Here is a 23888-nt window from a genome sequence, read left to right on the forward strand (position 1 = left end):
CTTACCATAATCTACTTTTTGTATGTAGCTGGCCAGTGCAATCTTATATGCTGGGCATTCTGCCGAGCGCGATGAGTGATTGCAGGGTTTTCCTGCTCTCTTGCAGTTAATACACACTGGGTTTTTATCCTTGACTTTGCAGTCTTTGAAGTTGTGTCCATCACATCCGCAATGTCCACAGGTGTCACTTTTTGCTCTGCAGTATTTGGCTACATGACCAAATGATTGGCACTTATAACATCTGCTAACTGCAACGTAGTCGCGGATCCGAAGAGCGTTCCAGCCAATATAGACCCTGTCGTTTTTCAATAGAATGTTTCTGGCATTTGGTGAGACCTCTAAAACAATATTTACCGTGTCTGCACTTTTGTTACCAGATCTGTGAGAGATTGCTACCTCTTCAGAGAATTTGCTCTTTTGGTATTCGTCCATATTTTGATTCCTGAGCGCCTGGGCAAACTCCTTGTCATTCATCTCTTTTGGCACGTTGTAGACAATTATCATAGGTTTCTTCTTACTGGGTTCTCCAGTATTTAGGCCTGCTGCCTGCAATTTCTCAGATTTGAGAACTCGCTCTAGATCTTCTCTAGTTTTTGTCTCAATTAATATTCCATTATTTGAGATTTTTTTGACGGCACAAATCTTTAGTTTCTCTTTAGTTGGAGCCATGACACTCATAACCGTCGATTTTGTTTCATCGCTAGACTTAATGTTTTTTCCAGAGCTTGGATAAATCGCTACTACGTGCCTTTTATTGACAGTTGAGTTAGCGTTTTCTTTTGCCACTGCAGGAACTTTTAACCTATCCGCATAACTACTCGTAGGTTTTGTACTATTCAGGGGATTTTTTAACTGGTTTATACTCGTGGTAGCAACGTTAATCGCCTCCTCTAATTTTTTCAGCTTTTCGTCTATTGATCCTGAATCTGACCTATTTTGTTTAAGAGAATCATTCTCCTCTTTCAGGAAATTTATCATCCTAAACATCTCTGAGAACTTGAGTTTAAATTCCTCTAAATCTTCACTCTCCATATCTTCTAACGTCATATTACTTAGATCCCTCTCAAACCGCTTATAGCTTCTGATCTTTTTCTCAATTTCACTTGGAGGGGATGTTTTTTCTAAAGTACATTTTTTCCTATCTTTTTTAAAACTAATTTCTTCAAGAATCTCCTCATCACTTCTTTCTTTCCTCTTTTTAATTTTGTCTTTGCAAGGAGTATTTACATCGCAAATCTCCATTTCTTCTACTGATTTAGCCTTAAGGACTGGAAAATCCAGATCGCTTATTTGTCTACTCATATTAAAGTCACAAGACGCCCAGCGATTGGAGCGTCCAAGGCTTCAAAGGAGTAGTGTAACGCTGCGGCGCAAGGCGGCGCAACACGCGCGCGGGATAAACTTTCAACCGAAAGGCCTATCCAAGATGGCCGCATCAGTAACCAGAGAACACGAATAAAGTTTTTCGCTTATGTTTCTTCTTTCACTACCCAAACTAATATAAATTATTATATTAGTTTGATCAGAATTTTTTACACTTTTCCCTAATCACAAATTTATAATTAGCAAAAACAATTTTGCACAAGTTTCCTCTGTTAAAATACGGAGCGACGTGGAGACGTCCTGCACAGTATAATCCAGGGGGCGCTAGTATGCTGCAAGAATGGAATAAACAGATAGATTCCGACGAATATCCGACTATCGAGCAATTCTTTAATTTTTTAACCCGATATGCGCGTGCGTGTGCTCCGCTGGAAACGTCATCAACATCCGCGAACCTCGAATCCCACGCGAAACGTGGATATCCCGAGAAGGTGAATTTACGACCGCGAAAACGACAGGACACACGTCCGACACGCACATTTCTCACTCGTACCATGACGAAGTGTATTCTTTGTAGACGAGCTGAACACCCTTTATATTGCTGCCCTCGATACAATAATATGACGGAACAAAATAGACTGACAGTGGTCAAACGTCATAGATTATGTCAGAATTGCTTACGGACGCTTTGAGGTCCATGCAACGCTTCTCATTGCCAAATATGTGAACGACCCCATCATACATCACTACATAGGAATACTAGCCAACGGAAGGCCGCGATACAGAAGACCCCGACCTCCGCGAAGCAGGAGACCACGTCAACCTCCCAAACTGAACCTACCCCCACGTGACTCACTCCGATCTTTAATAGCAACGCGCGCGGTGTACCGAATCAACTCCTTATGAGCGCGATGTGCCGCGTAAGAAAGGGAGACGGAACTTTCAGACTATGTCGGGCGCTATTAGATACGTGTGCCGCTGCGCACTTCATCACCGAGAAGGTCGCGAGAGACCTACGTTTGCCGATCAAACCATATTCGATCCCTATTTACGCTATCAACGACACCACCACTCAAACGACGGGCATTATCGAGATAAACATTCGATCACTAGATAACGAATATAGTCGAAACCTTTCACTACTCATCGTTCCAAAGATAGCCGATCAGATACCCAGCGAAATCTTCCCGCGAGAACTCATCAAAATCCCGTCCGATCGAAAACTTGCAGATCCCCAGTTCCATTTACCACGACCGGTCGATATCTTGATAGGTTCTGGAGTAACACTAGCGCTCATGACAATAGGACAAGTTTCTTTATCACCAGGACGCGGCGATCTGATACTCCAGAAAACACGATTAGGTTGGGTAGTCGCCGGGGGAATCGAATCTGACGATCGTAAGAGAAATCAAACGTTTTTGGCGACAACCGAATTGAAAGAACAGTTAGAAAAATTTTGGTTATGGGAGGAAGCGAATATAACGCGATCGAACCCGGTAAACGAAATAGACTGTGAAAATCATTATGTCCAAAACACCAAGCGCGATGAGTCAGGACGATATATTGTGCGTTTACCTTTTCGCGAAGAAGGACATGATTACAGTTACCTACGCGGTATAGCTCTACGTCGATTCCATAACCTTCGGAAGAAATTGTACGCGAATACTGAACTTCGGAAGGAATATGAACGAATTATGCAGGAATATATCAATTTAGGACATATGTCGATCGTCGAAGATGAATCCAGAGGGGGTTGCTATCTTCCCCACCACGCGGTTATCAAATCAGCTAGCACGACAACAAAGGTACGGGTCGTATTCGACGCCTCCGCGAAAAATGATAAGAGACTTTCTCTCAACGACACCTTATTAGTCGGACCTACAATACAAGACACATTAGTAGAACATTTATTACGATTCCGGACATATCGGTACGTATTAACAGCGGATATTGAGAAAATGTATCGGCAAATATGGATTCATCCAGACGATCGCCAATATCAACGGATATTTTGGTGGCATAACGAACAGATTCGCACGTTCGAACTTAATACGGTAACATTCGGAATAGCGTCAGCACCGTTTCTTGCCATACGAACCATCAAACAACTCGCGAAGGATGAAGGTGCTAATTATCCACTCGGAGCCGAAATACTTAACCGCGATCTATACGTAGACGACCTCATTACGGGAACTGATAATGTCGAAACCCTCGGAAAGATACGCGATCAAACTATTGAAATATTAAAACGAGGCGGTTTTAATATACGACAGTGGGCGTCTAACTTCCGACCGGTACTCGAAAATTTAGATATAAAAAACATCGATGTCGAGCTCTGCTCTGGGGAAAATCCTATTTTAAAGACACTCGGTATTTCATGGAACGCACATCATGATTGTTTAATTTACTCCGTCGCGCCAGTAGATATTCGCGAAAGAATTACCAAGCGATGAATTTTATCCGAAGTCGCAAAGATCTTTGATCCACTCGGACTTCTAGGACCCGTCATTCTAACAGCCAAAATCTTCATCCAAGATTGCTGGAAAATACACATCGACTGGGATGAATCGGTACCCAATACGTTACACACCTCGTGGATAAAGTTCGCAGAACAATTGACATTAATTGACAGTTTAACGATAGAAAGACGCATCACACTCGACGACCCGATTGACATGCAGGTGCATGGTTTTTGCGACGCGAGTCAATCTGGTTACGGCGGCTGCTTATATGTAAGATCGCGAGATAAATTCGGTAACACATATGTACGTCTACTTTGCGCGAAAGGTCGTGTCGCTCCCCTTAAGAATACCACTATACCACGTTTAGAGCTATGCGGAGCATTAACACTCGCGCGATTATATAGAGAAGTCCGAACTGCCGGCGGATTGAAACCCGACAAGATAACCTTTTGGTCCGATTCGATGATTGTACTGGGTTGGCTGAAAAGAGACTCCAACACGTTAAAATTATACACGGCGAATCGCGTGCGCGAAATACATGAAATCTGTGAAAATATCATATGGCGACATGTGCGATCCGAAGACAACCCAGCGGACGCTTTATCTAGGGGACAACTTCCGCGCGATTTTTTGAGGAACGAGGCATGGTTCCGTGGACCACCCTGGCTCGCGCGACCAGAGACTGAGTGGCCCAACCCGACGGAAGGGGAAATTCTCGAATTACCGGACGTAAAGGAATTGTCGGTATTAACGACGCGAATCGAATCCGGAAATGTATTTCAGCGATTCTCCAACTACGCGCGATTATTGAAAATTGTGGCTCGATGCCGACGATGGCTCAAAACTAACTCGTATAAGGGAGAATTGTCGACGGCGGAAATAACAGAAACAGAACGACGCGTTTTAAAGATCGTACAAAGCGAACAATTCCACGCCGAAAGGGAAAGATTAGAAACAGCGGGGGGAGTCAAGAGCACAAGACTAGCCGCGTTAGATCCGATCCTCGACGAAGAAGGCTTAATTCGAGTGGGGGGCCGACTTCGAAACGCGAATTTAAGTTTCTATGAGAGATGTCCGATATTATTGCCCTCACATCATCACGTCACTGATCTCCTTATCCGAAAATTCCATGAACAAAATTTTCACGCTGGCATATAGACTACCCTCTATGCTCTTCGACAACGGTTTTGGCTTCTCGACGGCAAGAATCAAGTGCGAAGAATCGTACGTCATTGCGTGCGTTGCATTCGATTCCGTGCATCCGGCATCCGATATAAAATGGGGGATTTACCAGGCTCGCGAGTGCAGGAAGCCACTGCATTCTCCCATGTCGGAGTAGACTTTTTCGGGCCGATCTACGCGAAGGAAAAGAAATACCGTAATAAGGGTCGCGTTAAAATATACGGGTGTATCTTCATTAATATGACTATAAAGGCGGTACACATTGAATTAGTCAGCGATCTGACTACGGATGCTTTCTTGGCCGCTTTCAGGCGATTTGTGAGTCGAAGAGCTGTTCCAACTCACGTTTATTCTGATAACGGAACCAACTTCGTCGGGGCTAATAACCAGTTAAGGGAGCTGTACGCCCTGATGGAATCGAACGAATATAAAACTAAGGTCCGTGATTTCGCGATAGATCATAGGATATCGTGGCATTTCAATCCACCCCTCTCACCTCACTTTGGCGGTTTATGGGAAGCAGCGGTCAAATCTTTCAAACATCACTTTAAACGGGTCGTCGGTGAACTTCTCTTCACGTATGAAGAACTAACTACCTTCGCGATCGAAATCGAAGCTATTTTAAATTCACGCCCATTATGCCCCATCTCGTCAGATCCGAATGACGCAACAGCACTAACACCCGCACATTTTTTAGTTGGAAGACCTATTACGACATTACCGGAGGAAGATTATGTTCAAACTCCAGCCAATCGACTGTCCTCCTGGAAACATATCACGAAAGTGCGACAAGATTTCTGGCGACGCTGGCATATTGAGTATCTACGAGAACTGCAAAAACGACAAAAGTGGATACAACCCAAGCAGAAAATCGAAAAGGATACCGTCGTCGTTCTCATCGACAAGAATCAACCTTGCATGAGATGGCCGTTAGGCCGGATCGTGAACGTACATCCAGGAGAAGACGATGTAGTACGAGTGGTTACCGTGAAGACGGTCCACGGAATTGTCAAGCGTAATGTGACAACTATTTGTCCATTGTTAAATCATTGTTAACTTCTTCTATTGTCTTTAAGACCCAACGGTTCCCTTGTACGTACAAGAAAGTCGCCTGGCCAGCGATAATTCGAGAATGCTGACTAAGTCAGCAAAAATACGCTGAGCGATTCAGCGAATACGTCTAGCGTTATATCATACACAATCAAATGAACATGTTCGATAATTTATACAACTAGCGATATACTTAACTGATTCAATGACCTAGGTCGAAAGCATTGTAAATCGATGAGAATAAGCGTACAACACAACACATGTATTAAGAATATCATTGATCGTTACACTCTCAACGGGGGGAGTATGTACGATCCAAAAGGATCGTACGGTAATTAGCAGTATTCAAATTTCGCGCGCGTCCACCTCTATCAAAATTCTAGATCGATACTCATCGTGAGCATCGATCAACCACCAGTAGCTATCGAAGCGCCCCTCTAGCTACCCCCACCTCTCGCCTCCCCACTTCTCCATCCGCTAGTGCGTACGCCCTGCTGGGACGGTACAAAGGGACATTCTTCCTATTTCTTCACCGGACGCTTACGAATACACATCTTCACGGATTATAGAGGCCACAGTGGACAAAGGGCTTTAAGAATTCACAAAGGACAACGAAAGATCACCTTAATCTTTAAGTCTTGTGAAGGCAAGCCTATTCGACATCACAACCCTTAAGGTCGTGATTGCTATAATTCAGGAGAGCGAGAGGTGAGATCTTTCCATTATTATAATTTCTATCAACGATATTTTTCCCATGTGGTTACACCACGTGGTAGACTTTTCTTGTTATAATTAAAATACATCCAGGGTTTTTATGCCGCAAGGCTTTTCCCTGACGAGCCAATAAAAAAGGCATTGTTTCTTTGTTTGGCTCAACCACGTGTTTTATTTTACACCTTAATCTAATCCTTTATTCTCCACTTCATAGCATATAAGTAATGATCAGAGGAATTTTCATTGAAGAATCTTTGGTCAGAACACTCGTGTAGCACAATCTGCAGGATTATCTTTTCCTGGTACATAATGCCATTTAGCTGTAGGGAGAGTTTCTTGAATTAAACAAACTCTATTATGAATAAATTCTTTCCACCGAGATGGATGAGCATTTATCCAAACATGTGAGATTGCTGAGTCTGTCCAAAGATGAATTAAAAGTTTATTCACTTCGAACTTTTGAAGGACATGATGAACTAATTTTGTAAGCATTACAGCGGCTGATAATTCTAATCGAGGAATCGTTAAACGTTTGATGGGAGCAACTTTAGTCTTTGAGCACAATAACATAGTATGAATTTTGTCATTTGAGTCTTTAGAGGTTATATAAATTACAGCGGCAAGAGCTTGCTGAGACGCATCACAGAACCCATGAATTTCACAGGGGTTACTGTGGGATGTTTGAATCCAGCGAGGAATTGAAATCAAGCTCATCTCTTGAAAACTTTGAATCAAATTTTTCCACTGAATTGAAAGTTCTGTAGGCAATGGGTCATCCCAGTCAAGCTGATTAGTCCAAAGTTGCTGAATGAAGATTTTTGCATTGATTATCACTGGTGATAGTAGTCCAAGTGGGTCAAAAAATTTAGCAATAGTTGAAAGAATAGTACGTTTAGTAATTTTCGAATAAAAGGGAACATTCCATGTAAACTGGAATTCATCAGTGATTGGACTCCAATTCATGCCCAGTGCATGTACAACAGTATTTTTGTCAATGGTTACTGACGAAGCAAGAAGTTGATCAAAAGAGGATATTGAATGAAGAATTGAGGGATGGTTGCTTATCCATTTTTTAAGAGGAAAACCGCCCGCCATGCAGAGTTGATTAACTTGTTTTACTGTTTCCTGAGCTTCCTGGATGGAATCTGCACCACTAAAGATATCATCAACGTAACGTCCTTCAGTTAGAACAGAAATAGCTAGAGGATACTTTGATCCTTCGTCTTCAATTAGCTGTTGCACTGCTCGTAGTGCCAGAAAAGGAGCGCAAGCCATTCCATAGGTAACAGTCGTTAGTTGGTATGAGATGAAATCACCGTTCTCATTTTTCCAAAGAATTCTTTGGAAATCCCAGTCATCAGGATGTACCTTGATCTGACGGTACATTTTCTCAATATCCGATATGAAAACATATTCAAAAAAACGGAACCGTAAGAGTACATCTATTATTTCAGTCTGCAATTTAGGTCCAGTATGAAGAATGTCGTTCAATGATAATCCACTGGAAGTTTTGCAGGAAGCATTGAAAACAACTCGTAGTTTAGTAGTTAAACTTTGTTCTCGTATTACCCCATGGTGAGGTAAGTAATAGCAGTACTTAGGTTCAGTAGAGGAATCAGTTACTATACTCATATGTTGTAAATTTTGATATTCTTTCATAAATTCATAATAAGCCGTTCGCAATGACGAATCTTTTGAAAGTCGCTTTGATATGGACAGTAACATTCGATAAGCTGCGCTTTTTGACTCTTCAAGGGATTGAACTGGTTTTCTTAATGGCAATCTAACGATGTAACGGCCAGTATTATCTCGAGAATGAGTTGCTTTAAAAAGATCTTCACACTCTTGGTCTTCTGGTGTCAAAGAAAAGGTATTATTAACTGGAATTTCATCTAGTTGCCAGAATCTCTTTATGAGCTGGTAGAGTTCTTCATCAACAAACGTGTGAAAACACTTTTTTGAAGAGGTTGGAAGATTACCAGTGGGCCCGAAAAGAATCCATCCGAAAATAGTTGACTGAGCTGTAGGAGTATTACTTGAGCCTTTTCGTAGCCCTTCTAGGCATATTTGACCATAATAATCTGCTCCGATGATGATGTCAATTTTTCCCGGTTGATTATAGTTAGGATCTGCTAGTTGTAGCCTTTGAATATGATTCCAGTTAAATTTTGAAATGGATTGAATCCTCGCTGTTAGTTTGGGAATAATGTGAGCTTGTAAAATGATCTGTTGAAAAAAATCAAAATGTGGTCGTAGAATAACTGTGACGAGATCCTCAGTTCTTCCAGCCTTCACTGCGCCGATCCCATGTAATTCAAATGTTGTTGGATTCTTTTTCAGATAAAGCTGCTGAACTAGTTTCTTAGATATAAAGGATACTTGTGATCCTGGATCTATTAATGCTCTTGCTTGGACTTGAAAACCTTGCTCGGAAATAACTTTGACTTGAGCGGTGGCTAACAGGGTCTGATAAGCTGTAAAAGTCGAATGTGATGCAAGATTGGTTTGAGCATTTAGTGTTGAAGATGCTTCCGTCGGACCAGGTTTGTGGATTGCTGTATGATGCTTTTTCCCGCACTTCAAGCACTTTTTCGTTGACACACATTTATTAACCATATGGTTTCCTAGGCAATTGTAGCATAATTTCTTTCGTTTGATGATTGCCAATTTTTTCTCAATTGGTTGATTGACGAACGCTGGGCAATTAAGTATATGGTGATCTCCGGTGCAATTTGAGCATTTCTTGAAATTATTCTGATCTCCAGATGCATAATGAACCATAGTTACTCGTGGATTATGTTGAGAACCAGGATTTCTCGATTTTTCAACTGCTTGGAGAGTTAACAAGCGACTCATAAGAAATTCCATAAAGTGTTTCCATGTCGGAGGGTCTTTAGTTGAGCCCAAATGCAGTTCCCAAGCTTTCACTGATTCTTGATCCAAACGTTGAACTGCAATGAAGACCAAGAAATCATCCCACGTTTCCACTGGTCGTCCGAGTGTCTCAAAAGTTCGATAGATTTGTGTAATTGTTGAATACAAACTTTCCATCTCCGCAGCAGATTCTTTTGTCATTTTTTTAATCATAAATAATGATTGCAATGCGGAGTTTACTAATAACCGCTTATTCTCGCAGAATGACACTAGCGCATCCCATGACTTTTGAAAATTGTCAGTTGTTAACACCGTATTTTTTAAGAAATTAGCTGCTGGACCAGTAAGGCTTTGCTTGAGATAATGAAGTTTCCATATAACAGACAGGGAACTATTATTGATGACCATAGAATTAAACAAATCTTTGAATTGCAGCCATTCCGATGGAACGCCATTAAATTTCGGTAAATCCAGACTTGGAAGACGTGGTCCATAATGATGAACAGGAAATTCTAGATGACTGGTTGCTGATGAACTACTCTCGGCTTGCTTTCGTTGATCATATAAAATATTCATCCTTTCCAACGCTTCTAAATAAGTATCGTAGGTGGCACGGTAAAGGTCTTCCTTGAAATATGAAAGTCTCAATACTTCTTCTTTTTTGTCTTCTCTTAATCGTCTTATTGCAATTTTTATAGCATCATGAGTAACAGAAAATTTGCTCCAAGTGTCTTGCAATGCCGTTTTTCGAGTTTCCACTCGTTGAAGAGAAATATTTTCTTCTCCGACACTAGTTAAGTTGGTGATGGCATCGTTGATAATTTTGATGAGCTCCATCTGCTCTTCAACATGGTTCTTCACATGACTGACTCTCATCTTGATTTTGTTTCAGTAACCACGCTCTGCTACCAAAAAATGTTAATTAGTCAAATGTGAAGAATGAATTTCTGATAAAGATTTTAATGAGTAAATTGAATGACGCTACTGCGCTTATTAGTACAGTCGTAAGATTTTTAATTATTAGCATTTTCAATCGTGACAAGAAGATATTTTTAATGTAGTACGTTTGGGATCAGGTAAAATTTCTACTCACTCAGTGGACAAACGTTAGGCTAAAAACAGAATGGTAGTTATTTCGAAACTTAAAGAGGGAAAAGGCTTCTAGAATGTATCCAAGGGAGCTTGCAGGCATATCCTACAAGCTGGCGGGTTGACTACCCTTGAATACGATGATTTCCTAGTCTAGAAGCCACTTATAGTTGATGTAACAAAGAGAAACTTATAGATTGTGTTCAAGGGAACTTGCAAGCATGATCTACAAGCTGGCGGGTTTACTACCCTTGGGTACGATGATTTTCTAAGGAGTGTACTGCAAGGGAACTTGTAGTCAGCCTAGCAAGGTGCGAACTCAGACCGAACCTTGAACACGATGACTTTGAGTAACATACTCAGTAAAGAAGACTTCTAGAATGTATTCAAGGGAACTTGCAGGTGTAACCTTACGAGGTGCGGGAGTTACCAAACCTTGGGTACGATGATTTTCTAAGGAGTGTACCACAAGGTTACTCGTAAAGCAACCTACAAGCTGGCGGGTTTATTACCCCTGAATACGATGATTTTCTGGTCTAGAGGTCACCAATAGTTGAATTTCTATAGATCAGACTCACATGACACAACGAAGATGATTCTCATAAACTCAGATATTATTCAAGATGATTTTCTCAGATGCCGGAACACAGCTAAGATGATGTCCTCCGATGCAGGAACACAGCTAAGATGATGTCCTCCGATGCAGGAACACAGCTAAGATGATGTCCTTCGATGCAGGAACACAGCTAAGATGATGTCCTTCGATGCAGGAACACAGCTAAGATGATGTCCTTCGATGCAGGAACACAGCTAAGATGATGTCCTTCGATGCAGGAACACAGCTAAGATGATGTCCTTCGATGCAGGAACACAGCTAAGATGATGTCCTTCGATGCAGGAACACAGCTAAGATGATGTCCTTCGATGCAGGAACACAGCTAAGATGATGTCCTTCGATGCAGGAACACAGCTAAGATGATGTCCTCCGATGCAGGAACACAGCTAAGATGATGTCCTCCGATGCAGGAACACAGCTAAGATGATGTCCTTCGATGCAGGAACACAGCTAAGATGATGTCCTTCGATGCAGGAACACAGCTAAGATGATGTCCTTCGATGCAGGAACACAGCTAAGATGATGTCCTTCGATGCAGGAACACAGCTAAGATGATGTCCTTCGATGCAGGAACACAGCTAAGATGATGTCCTTCGATGCAGGAACACAGCTAAGATGATGTCCTTCGATGCAGGAACACAGCTAAGATGATGTCCTTCGATGCAGGAACACAGCTAAGATGATGTCCTCCGATGCAGGAACACAGCTAAGATGATGTCCTCCGATGCAGGAACACAGCTAAGATGATGTCCTTCGATGCAGAAACACAGCTAAGATGATGTCCTTCGATGCAAATCTCACAGGATGCGTCTTGGAAGATGACAGATTGACAGCGCTGTATGAAGCTGGCGAACTTCTAGAATTTTCGTCTTAGAAACTTCTTAAATTTGAACGATAACGCTTTTTAAAATGAAGTGAATAAATATCAACGAAATGTAATTTAAAAGGTAACTAGTAAACATAAAGAAAAATAACACAATCTTTCTTATTTAATGGGGAGTAAAACTTTTTCACAACCGATATCAAAGAGAGTGGTTTTACATCTGATCCAACTAAAACAACTGATTTTGATCTTTTTTTCCTTGATCAATCACATCTCACACAACTACAACTAAAGCCAAACATACACCCAGAAATACAAAAGGCGGTTATATTAAAAAAATGCAACATAACCAGAGCCTTCCTAAATTCAGGAGATTAAAGCTGTCAGACCTGGCAAGAGGCCTGTCTGACACGCTAATATGCCCGAGAAATCGGAGAGAAATAATTAAAAAAAACAACAACAATAATAATAATAATAAAATTAATAAAAAAAAAAAAAAAAAAAATAATAATAATAATAATCCTGCTCAGATTGGAACTTATGCTTGACGTATCTCTCGTCGCATACGCCGATGACGTAGCGGCGGTGATTGTGGAGCGGACTCCAGAGCTAGCGCAGTTAAAACGGAACCAGACAATGAGACGAGTCAGACGTTGGATGACGGACCACGGACTGCAACTCGCGACGGAAAAGACAGAACTGCTGATCCTCACAAGGAGACGCATACAGACGAGACATGATGGTCGAGGCAGAAACTGTGGGTCCCCTTCGCAGGCTTAGAACCTTCATCTTTGTCGCTTTAGTCAGCAATCTTTCTTACATCTTGTTTAATTTTTTTATTAATGTTTGTTCCGCGTCGTCCTGAGTATGTCTGCAGTACCTGCACGACGGGGACGTTACTTTCCCCATACGGTACAGGTACCTGCGGAAGTATCCGAGACCAGAGAGAAACTGAGTTAGGTAAAAATTTACTTCCCCGTGGTTTCTCTCCGACCATGATCGTACGTTCGTTATGAGCCATCTCGTCCACCTGTCTTTGTCGCCTTCCATCAAGCGGGCTTGCCAGCTGTTCGTAGTCTCTGTCCGCGCCTCTGTGACGGCCCTTTCCCGCTTCAATTCTACGCATGACGCGAATATCCTTTTACGCTCCTGTGCTAAGAGGTCTAAGGGAATGACGCCAGCTATCACGAACACCGCTGCCGCGGAGACAGTGCGGTAATCGCACGCAATGCGAAGTGTCCCCCGCCGCTGTACCGCCACCATCGCCTGTCGGTATTTCTTGACCCGCATCGCATCCCCCCATATCTCGGCCCAATAGAGGAGGATCGAGTGGGTGACCGCAATCAGTAATTTCCTAATTTTTTGTCTAGGTCCTCTTGTATTTGCCATGAGGCGGGCGAGGGCAGTCGTCTTAGTAGCTGCCTTCTGTGCCGCGGCCTTGATATGCGGCTAGAAGGACAACTTCGTATCTAGGGTTACCCCTCAGTATTTAGCAGTACCTTCCGGCAGTAATCGGGTCGTATCCACCGTCATGGGAGCAGTCCTGTCTATCCGTCTTCTCGTTAGGAAGAGTAATTCTGTCACGTAGGTAGTCCTTCAAGACTCGAAGAAGGTAGGGAGGAAGCAGGAAGACGATTGAGAACGCCTGCACGATGTCCACCCACCTCGCTGAGTTGAAGGCGTTTCGTACGTCTAGTGTTGCCAGGAGCACTACTAGCCTGTCTTTGTAGGGTGTAGTCTGTCAAACGCAGCCACTACCCTTTGGATCGCGCCTATCGTTAATCGTCCTTTTCTAAAACCGTATTGTCTGTCGTAAAGTCCCCCGGCCGCCCGTACAGCCTGCTGGATCCGGGTTCTGAGTAGTGTTTCGATGAGCTTGCCGAGAGAGTTCAGCAAGCTCAACGGTCTATAGGAAGACGGCACCTTGGGGTCCCCACCCTTGCCTTTAGGGATGAGGATCACGCGGGCTGTCTTCCACTCTCTGCAGAAAATTCCCGTCTTCAAGCATGTGTTGTACAGGCTGAGAATAATCCCCGGGCGTAGCCTTGCAACTATCCCGAGGACTTGCGCCGGGATGCCGTCCGGTCCCGGAGCTTTTCCCCCCGCGAGCTGAGTCACCGCCACTGTAAGCTCAGCCCGAGAGAATTCCGGAATTTCGTCTTCGTCGACATCGTCCTCCGTCCACACTTGTTCAGGGTGCATCGGGAAGAATCCGTCGACGATCCTGTCCATGGTCTCTTCGTCTCTGATGGCAGGTGGTTCGAACCGTCCCAGGTTGCGGGTCACGATCTTATAACCCGTTCCCTAAGGGTCCGAATCAACCTCGTCAATAAGTTTAGTCCAACTTTCACGTTTGCTCATGTTGATCGCACGCCTTAGTTTCCGGCACGCAACCCGGTATTCTTCGGAGAGGGCCAGCGCCTCCGCTCGTTCACGTGAGCGCTGGGCCCTCCGTCGGAATCCTAGGCATACGCTACGGAGGCGTGCAATCTCGTCCGTCCATCAGTACGCTGGTTTTTTGTCGCGTCTCATCTGTCTTCTGGGCATAGACGCGTCGGAGATCCTCCTCAGGAGTCCCGTCGTCTCCTGAGCCAACCTCTCCGACTTCTTCCTACCCCCGATGTCGCAGGGGATCAGCATTGCAGGGTCAGGTTCCGTCTCTAGTTTTTCTGTCAGTCTGTCCATGTCGAGTCTCTTAACGTTCTACCCCATGGGGGGTTGAAGAACTTCTTTGTGGTCTTCCTCTGATTTCGAAGGTTATAAGTTGGTGGTCGCTGGCAGTTTAATCTTCCAGCACTCTCCAATTTATAACCCTCGCTAAGATTTTGTCAGACGGAAATGTCACGTCCGGGATTTATGCACCGTAGCTTGGTCTCCTGTACGTTTTTACCCTTCCTACATTGGCTACCGCCAAGTCCAGTCTTGCTGTCCCTTGCGAGTACTACGTCCCCACCGAGGCATCGAATCGCGTCCTCGAGAGCCGCCACTTTTCGGTCGATTTCCGCCGATCTACAGTTTGGGGATAGGTACACACTTGCGTAAGTTATGGCCCCCACCCTAGCCCAGACGAAGTCCTCCCCCGCTCCGTGCCCCGTCACGAGGGATATAGCTCCCTCACGAACCCAGATAGCCGCGGTGCGCAAGGGGTTAATGAACCATGTAGGGGAGTCCCGATCTCGGTAGGGTTCGGAGATCAAAATGATCTCTGCACCCTTTTCGTCCGCTAGCTGGGGAAGTAAGGCGTGGGCCAGCCTACTCCTATTTAGGTTGGCTTGGAGAACCTTTTCCATAATTATTTCTGGTGTTACCTTGTCTTGTCCGTACCTTCGCTAGAGCTCTCCTGAAAGAGGCGCAGAGGGCAGAGCCCGGCGCGTGCGACGCCCTCCTGGCTTCCTCTAATGAACAGAGAAAACAGGAGGGGGCGCCCGCGCAAGCCCTAGCCTCGTGTCCCTTTTTCCCACATTTCCGGCATGCATCACTTCGGTCGGGTCCCTTGCATCCCGCACGAAAATGTCCATATCCGAGGCACCTATGGCATCTGGATACTATCACCCGAACCCTAACCCGGCAGCTTATAAATCCCACCCTTATACGTCCGGCTTGTAGAAGACGGGTAGCGTCCAACCTGGTCATCTCGCAGACAGCCAGTTTCTGCCCTAGGCTATTGGGGCCCAGGACAGCGATCTTTCTGTCCACGTTCTCGCTAAGCTTGGCGTCAAGCGCCTCCTTTACCTCCTGTTTTTCGGCTAGGATATCTAGATCTAGGATCTCTAGTGTTTCCTTGGGGGTCATATCTTTGACCTCGCCGTGATTACGGAGTACCCCCATGAGCGATACCGGATCCGAACCGATACCAGACCCAGACCTCAGGCTAGACGGTGTGCGATTTGCCCTATGCAGCTTCGGGTATAAGGAAATACTGACCAGGTAATCCTTCACACCTGCGCCCGACCTGCTCGGCTTCAACACCCCCATTGGCTCCAGTCAGTAGCACGGAGCGGTTTTCCCACTTTAAGCATGCGTTTTCGCATGATCACGACTCGTTGGGAGGAGTCCCAACGAGCAAAGACCACGCTACTAGCACAAAGGTTAGGTACAGACATCACGTGTCACCCCGGTCGAGGTGTTTACTACTCACCCCTTAGTTAGTCTGAGGGAAATATCCACCGAACCACGGCCGCAGCCCATTCATACTTCCCATTCGCTCATGACTCCATGTGGCGTGTCCGTGTCTCTCTGACTTTATTATTATATTATACTAAAAGTATAAAATAATTAATCCACTAGTAACCATTTGGGTTCTTGCCAGTGAATTTTACTCGATCATAAAATCATTTTCAGTTTCTATTAAATTTCAATTAAATTTCGTATTTGAGATTTTTTTTGTCTATCCCCAGACAAATTCTGTAATAGTTTTTCTAATGTTTGATTTAGGCTGAGTCGTTTGATTTAAATTCAGTGTTTGTTTGTTATATTTACAGTTTCTTTTAGATAAACATTATTTAACTGTAAGCTTTGTTCTTCATCTATTTATGTATTTACTTGTGATATGTTCTCTGTGAAGTTTAACCATGTTTACCTTGTTTGATGTTTTTTCACATTGACATAGTTTGAGGTATTTATAATCACTTTGTGTAAATTTAACGGCTGGTCGTTAACTGTTATTTCGAAAATTCTATCCATCAGGTGTAGTTATTGAAATTATGCATATAATATCTGATTTTTTGAAGTGAAAACTTCTTTAGAATAGGAGTGATCTGAAAAGTAAATAAACGGTAACGCAGCTATGTAACGAAGCTGTGTAACGAAGCTATTTGTTATACAAACAATTTTATGGAAATAAGCAGAAAAAACAAATTAGGAAAGTTCCAAAGAGTTCAATGGAACGCGTACGAGCATTTCGTTCACGCCAAAAGGCGTTATTAATTGTGCAGAATAATATTTCTAATGCGGATAATACTGCGAGCACTGTTCGAAATAGTGAAAACGATCATCGTAGGTCATTAAATAGCTTCTAATAAGTATATTGAAGTGAAAATTTATTTTCCATTCTTTTCTAAATAGATCTCGATTAAAAAATTTTTTAATTTTATTTTCTATTAAGATCATTCGCAATTGGATTCTGTGAGTTGCGATTCCAGTGTTTCCCAACCGAAAACTAACGCTGGACAATTTTGTGAAAATAAGCAGAAAAAACAAATTACTAAAGTTCCAAAGAATTCAACAAAACGCGTTCGAGCATTTCTTGCACGCCGAAAGGTGTTATTGAATGTGCAGACTAATATTTCTAATGCGCGTAATAATGCGTGCAGTGTTCTAAATAGTGATAAAGATCATGGTAAGTACTTCAATATTTTTTCATCAATATATATCTTCTTTAATTTTTATTGCTCACAGATCACATACTTAATCGCCATACGTCATATTTAAAGCAGTAATTGTTATTTTCTAGATAGGTGGTTCTTTAGTTAATATAATGAATTTATTTTGTAGGTGTTTCTCAAGTTGATAGAAGTCCTGATATTCCATACTCACAATTTCTAAGAAATAAAGTTGCCCATGATGACTTTCGCAAAAAATTTTTTAACAATATGTTCGATTATGCATGCTCTGTTTGCGATCGATTATGGTTTTACAATGAATTAAAACCACCACGGGCAGAACATGAAGAACTCTTACGTGTAATAATTGATAATTTCAATTCAACTAATGAGATATTACTTTGCACCACGTGTCACCAATCAATCGAGAAGAAAGTTATTCCAACATTGTCCACATACAACGGTTTCAAATACCAATGAATACCTGCGTCTTTGCCACCACTTCATTTAATTTCCGAAAGACTTGTCTCTCCGCGAATTCCATTTATGCAAATTAGACGGTTGAGACACATCCACGGCCAATACGGAATTTATGGTCAAATTATTAATGTACAAGTCGAAGTGGACAATATGGTGAAACAATTACCTCACAATATTGATGATGACCATTGCATTAACGTTCATATCAAGAAAAAAAATTTCACAAATCAAACTACTTAGTGGGAATGGTTAATAAAAGAACGATTCGTGCATGGCTTCAGTACTTGATTCAAACTCCACTTTATGAATTCTACGATATTAAAGTAGATGACAGCTTTTTCAACTATGATCATAATATTGAGAAATTACTCGAGAAGACGTAAGTGAAGATATACCGATCGAAGAAAGTCTAACGGCACAACAACAGACTCTAATGTGAAATGATGACGAACATTTACGGATTGCACCTGGACAATGTAATCTTCTACAAAGTATTATTTTTGATGAACATGCTGAAGAACTTTCTTTCCCATCGATTTATTTAGGCTATTTCCGAACTTTCAGAGACGGAATAAATGCAACACCATTCACAATAGCGACTAGTAAATTACGGAGATCAGACCGGCGTGGAGTTACTCCGTATCATTTATTATACGTTGCTATGAAAATAATGAGAATAAGAGTTCGTGACTCACTTACTATTGCATTCAAGCATGTGGGAAAAAATACTAATATTACACGGCAGCAGATTGAATCAGACGAGTATATTAATAATTGCATCGAAAGTAATTTAGCTTTCCCACGATCAATACCTAATTCAGTTTGGTATTGGAACGAACGAAAAAGAGATCTTTTTGCGATGATTCGACAATTGGGAAAACCTACTATGTTTCTTACTTTAAGTGCAAATGAAATCGGATGGAATAATTTACTACAATTACTGTACAAATTAAAAAATAAGGGAGCTGAAATTTCCACAGAAGCAGCTACGTCACTAGATTATATATCTAAGACTACCCTTGTCAATGAAGATGCTGTGACTTGTGCTTTATATTTTAATAAAATAGTCAATGTATTATTGATTATTCTCCAATCGAAAAAGAATAGTCCATTTGGAAATTATCATGTTGTCAATTATTTTAAACGAATTGAATTCCAACATCGTGGTAGTCCTCATGCACACATTTTATTATGGCTGAATGATGCTCCAGTAGATGCTCTTGGTGTAGACAAACAAAATGCTATAATGATGATCGATCAATTGATATCTGTTTCTTCAACAGAGGCTTCTGGATATATTCGTTTGCCAACAACGCATTATTCAAAATAGAAATTATGACATTGCTTCTGATTTCAATGAATACAAAAGAGAAATGGTAACTTTACACATTCCATTTCGTAATGAAGAACTTGATATTCTTGAAGAGATGAAATTTATTAGGATTTACGACGAAAATGAAAATCTTATTTTAGAACGTCGTAAAGAGTTCGAATCGAACTTAGACATTAACAAAACGATTGAGATTTGTCGAAAACTATGTCGTGAAGATGGACAAGGGGACGATGACGATGAGATCCAAGATGTCGCCATGAGATTTCCAGAAGCTAATCCATTCCAAGCACTGTATGATAATCCACATTCTGAGGTCAACAATGATTTACGTTTAGCAACGCTAAATAAACTTGGTGCTATTGCTCAACGGAAAGAAAATCTTATGCCCAATAAGCAATATTATGAACTGATGAAAATAGCTAACGAAAAACAAAAGGAGCTTTTAATGCATGTCATTCACCATCTTCAGTCAGAAAATCCATCTCCATTACAAATATTTTTAACGGGCCCTGCTGGATGTGGGAAAACGTTTGTAATCAAATTATTAATGGAAATTTATAATAAATATACTGAAAACGATGGATTCTGCAACTCTTATATCACGTGCGCTTCAACTGGTAAAGCAGCTGTGGCTATTGATGGATCAACGATACATACTGCACTAAAGATTAGTCTTTCGAAGTTGCTTCCTTTATCCATCGAAGTAGCACAACAATATAGATCATTGTTCAAATATGTTCGCGTATTAATTATCGATGAAGTCAGTACGATTGAAGCTGAGTTATTATCTCAAATCGATTCTAGATTGAAACAAATAACCGGTAATTATCAAGTAAATTTTGATGGATTAGATTTCATTTTGATTGGTAATCTCCGTCAACTACCGCCAGTTCGCGCTACTCCAATTTACAAACAAATAAAACAATAAATAGCTGGTCCAACATTATGGCGAGGGTTAAAATTCTTTGAACTGACCGAAGTAGTGCGACAAGCCAATCGAACATTTTCTACAATATTAACCAAAATTGGCGATGGTAAGCTCTTAGACGATAACGAGTTGCAATTAATTGAATCAAGATTTTATTCTGAAGAAGAAGCAAATATTATTGGTCCAGATGGGATACGATTGTTCTTCGATAATCATTCAGTTGCTAAATACAATAACAAAGTTTTAAATTCTTCCGCCCGAAAAGTTATTTCGGAAGCAACTGATGTATATATTGGTTGTCGCAATGTTGAACAGCAAACCTCTATGCGTTTAAAATTACATAAAATGACAACTGTTGATACAGGAGGTTTGCCTTATGAAATTACATTTGTTGTTAATAAACCATACATAATAACAATAAATATCAACGTATCGGATGGATTAGCGAATGGTGCGACAGGAAAACTGATTTTTATCGAATACAATGAAAAAGGAGAGATTTGTCGATTATGGCTAGAATTCCCTGCATGTCCCAAAATAGGAGAAAAAATCAGGAGAAAGGCAGCGTCATTAATACACAGGAACAATCTTTGTCCATTATATATATATATATATATATATATATATATATATATATATATATATATATATATATATATACCATTGGTACCTAATAAAACAGTTATTGTTAAACGTAACCATTTCCCATTGGTTTCTGCGTGTGCGATAACAATTCCTAAGTCTCAGGGAGGTACATTTAATGAAATTGTATATGAATATGACAAGACACACGCTCAACAGCTATTGTACGTTGCACTATCACGAGTAACATCGATGCAGGGCTTACATCTCGTTTCCAAAAAGAATGACAAAAAATTTTATCATGGTCAAAGAGTAACAGTATCCACAGCTGAATTACGTTCTGAGTTTGAAAGGCTGAACATGAATCGATTAAAAACTATTAATAAATTATTATATAATTTTATAAATAAAACTAAAGGGTTGTCACTGTTCACCTTTAACTGCCAAAGTTTACGAGCTCATGCACAGGATCTTCAATTAGACAGAATAGCATCGTCCTCGAATTTTCTAATTCTTTCTGAGACATGGATGAATAATGAAGACATTATAGACATTCAAAATTTTAAAATTATTGTTCAATATAAGAGACCACATATGAGATCAGGCGGAGTTGCAATCTATCATAATATAAATGACGAAGCCCGTGTTGTTACTCCACATATAGATATCAATGAACAACAACTGCTATTACTGTCTGGTTAGTTTTCTAAAGTAGGAGATCCATGTACTTGCCTAACCAATTTGGACTATGGTACTTCTGTTATAATTGTGGCTATTTACATTTCTCCTAATCAATCAATAAATACAATTATTGAATTCATCCACGGGAATTTAATAAAGTACACGCAAAAAGATTACAATAAAATTCCAATGATTTTAAGTGGGGATTTTAATGTTAATTTTTCATTAGATACGGCTCTCCCTTTAATTGAATTCTTGAACACAAAATTATATTTAAAAATGTGCTGCAGTCGCACTGAATCTACAACAAGATCAAAAACAGTCATTGACGCTGTATTTCAAAGATATATTGATACAATGGAAACCAAAACATTAATTTCATACTTTAGTTACCATAAGCCACTCGTGACTGAGAACTTGGAGTCTGGATAAAATATGGTGTAATGTATTTTTATGTCATGGCCTTGGTTGCCTTCGAAGAATAAATTTCCTTTTTACGGACACAAAGAAGATATGGACCGTCAAGAAGTAGCAGCTATCCCGTAACAAAACAAAAGTAAGATTTTGTAATTATTTTGCAAGGTGAAAAGGTAAGGCGGTTTAATTTTTTTTTACACCTTTTAGTTTCTTTAATCCGCCTTCATGATCATTGGGTGGATCGAGTAGCTCAGTGGTTATGTCGCCGGTCCCAAGCCCGGATAAAGGATGAGAGTTGAAAGGTTAAGTTAGCTAACTGCCCGACGTTAAAACTTATAATAGGCTCACAGACCTGATGACTCGCCTGGCGAGTTGCGATGAGCAACAGGCATTGTGCCTATTTGGAAGAAAGAAGAAGAAAAAAGACCTTTTAATTTATGAAAAGTATAAGGTTCAAATGATTGGCAGGGAAATTGAAAATCTAGGTTATCTTTAAGGACATTTACGTGAATACGAAGAAGATATGGTCAATCAAGAAGTAGCAGATATCCCGTAACAAAATAAAAGTAAGATTTTCGTCATTATTTTTAAAGATGAGATGGTAAAGCAGTTTAATTTTTGTTTTTACACCTTTTAGTTTATGAAAAGTATAAGGTTAACATGATTGGCACGAAGATTGTAAATCGAGGTTATCTTTGAGAAGAACATTTACGCGGATACAAAGAAGATATGGACGGTCAAGAAGTAGCAGCTTTTTCGTAACAGAACAATAGTAAGATTTTCGAAATTATTTTGAAGAAGATAAGGTAAATTAGGTTACCTTTCCTTTTTATGTCTTTTACCTTATGAAAAGTATTAAGTTGATACGCTGAGCATGGAGAATGGAAATCTAAGTCATCTCTGAGAAGGGCATTTACACGGATACAAAGAAGAAAAATACGGTAAAGGAGTTGAGTATTTAAATCGAGTTCGTCATTAGAATTCGTAATATTCTAGGAGCTCTCCCTTTCGGGTGGAGAAAGTTAAAAGAAAAAGCATCTTAATTTCTGGTTCTGACGACCTCCTGGAGGTTTATACGCCATGGTTTTCCCTTCAGGCGGAATAAACTTAAACTCCGGGTGAATACCAGGTCGATGTGTGGTGTGGAGGAGGCCATGGCAATGTATGTCTCCTCTATACTGACTGTGCAGTACAAACACTATTTGATGCTGTATATATCGATATATCAAATATATATTGATCACATCCAAACCAAACTATATATTTCATATTTTAGTTACCATAACTAGCTCGTCTCATTTCTTCAAATTGAAAACTTGCTTACTGTGTAATATGTTATGTATTATATGTCAATAAAACATAAAATAATTTTTGAATGTAGTAACAATATTATAATAATAATATTATAATAATAATTTTTACAACAAATAAATCTTACAATTATTCGACAACTGATACTCTGCATTCGTCTCATTCTCTCGAAACTTAGTTTTTTGAAGGTTTCACTTCTAACACGTGTGATCTGCACACATGATTTATTTTTCCATCTGCTTTTGGTTTCACCGCCAACTTAAATCTTAATCTTTCCATATTTTGTAAAATATTTGCAGAAGATATTGTATTATAATGAGTTTTTCATTTGGTTAGAATCTTTGATACGTTATCTTTTCAAATAAAGACAAAGCTCTATCTTCTGCGAGACTCATGTCTCAGAAATGTCTAGAAAGTCAGGTCTTGTTGGGAAGCTCGCTGTGCCTAGGTTTCGTATCCCGTAGATATTCCAGAAGATTGCTTGGAATACTGGGGTCGGAGGGGGGCCATCCTTTGTCGTTTTTTCTCTGCTGTCCTTTGGATTGGGTTTTTGCCACTGGCTGGATATTGTTAGAGTCAGCCTGCCAGTGGAATAGTTGTCCGTCAATATCGATGGTTTTATTACGTATCGTGGCTCTCTTCCCTGCCTTTTTGGCTTCTTTGGCTCTAGCCCTCAAGCTCAGGAAGATCTTTCAATCTTCT

General features: G+C 40.8%; 3 protein-coding genes and 1 long non-coding RNA gene across 4 annotated transcripts; 3 read left to right on the top strand and 1 right to left on the bottom strand.

Moving 5' to 3' along the window:
- The first annotated feature begins 2234 nt into the window (after positions 1–2234).
- LOC149031691 (uncharacterized) lies at positions 2235–4943 on the top strand. The gene is made up of 2 exons (XM_089175259.1): positions 2235–3693; positions 3790–4943. The coding sequence occupies exons 1-2, from the start codon at positions 2235–2237 to the stop codon at positions 4941–4943; spliced, it is 2613 nt and encodes an 870-aa protein (XP_089031385.1).
- Positions 4944–5207: 264 nt separating this feature from the next.
- Positions 5208–6023, top strand: LOC149031692 (uncharacterized). The gene has a single exon (XM_089175260.1). It carries the CDS (start codon positions 5208–5210, stop codon positions 6021–6023), a length of 816 nt encoding a protein of 271 aa, XP_089031386.1.
- Positions 6024–6989: 966 nt separating this feature from the next.
- On the bottom strand, positions 6990–10481 carry LOC149031693 (uncharacterized). Its single transcript, XM_089175261.1, has one exon. The coding sequence runs from the start codon at positions 10479–10481 to the stop codon at positions 6990–6992; it is 3492 nt and encodes a 1163-aa protein (XP_089031387.1).
- An 11460-nt stretch (positions 10482–21941) lies between these two features.
- LOC149031694 (uncharacterized) lies at positions 21942–22881 on the top strand. The gene is made up of 3 exons (XR_016177545.1): positions 21942–22014; positions 22083–22441; positions 22513–22881. It is a non-coding gene; the product is annotated as an uncharacterized LOC149031694 (long non-coding RNA).
- Positions 22882–23888: the final 1007 nt, after the last annotated feature.

The sequence above is a fragment of the Polistes dominula genome, unplaced genomic scaffold (genome assembly GCF_049000335.1).
Source record: "Polistes dominula isolate Pdom_NZ unplaced genomic scaffold, Pdom_raw_medaka contig_82, whole genome shotgun sequence".
Lineage (NCBI taxonomy): Eukaryota > Metazoa > Arthropoda > Insecta > Hymenoptera > Vespidae > Polistes > Polistes dominula.

What these genes read in the sequence shown, in the direction of transcription:
- LOC149031692 (XM_089175260.1), top strand. Translation starts at nt 5,208, where the DNA reads ATGACTATAAAGGCGGTACACATTGAATTAGTCAGCGATCTGACTACG.
- LOC149031693 (XM_089175261.1), bottom strand. Translation starts at nt 10,481, where the DNA reads ATGAGAGTCAGTCATGTGAAGAACCATGTTGAAGAGCAGATGGAGCTC.
- LOC149031691 (XM_089175259.1), top strand. Translation starts at nt 2,235, where the DNA reads ATGTGCCGCGTAAGAAAGGGAGACGGAACTTTCAGACTATGTCGGGCG. An exon ending in TCCTATTTTAAAGACACTCG is followed by an intron (nt 3,694 to 3,789) that starts GTATTTCATGGA and finishes TTTTATCCGAAG; the next exon opens with TCGCAAAGATCTTTGATCCA.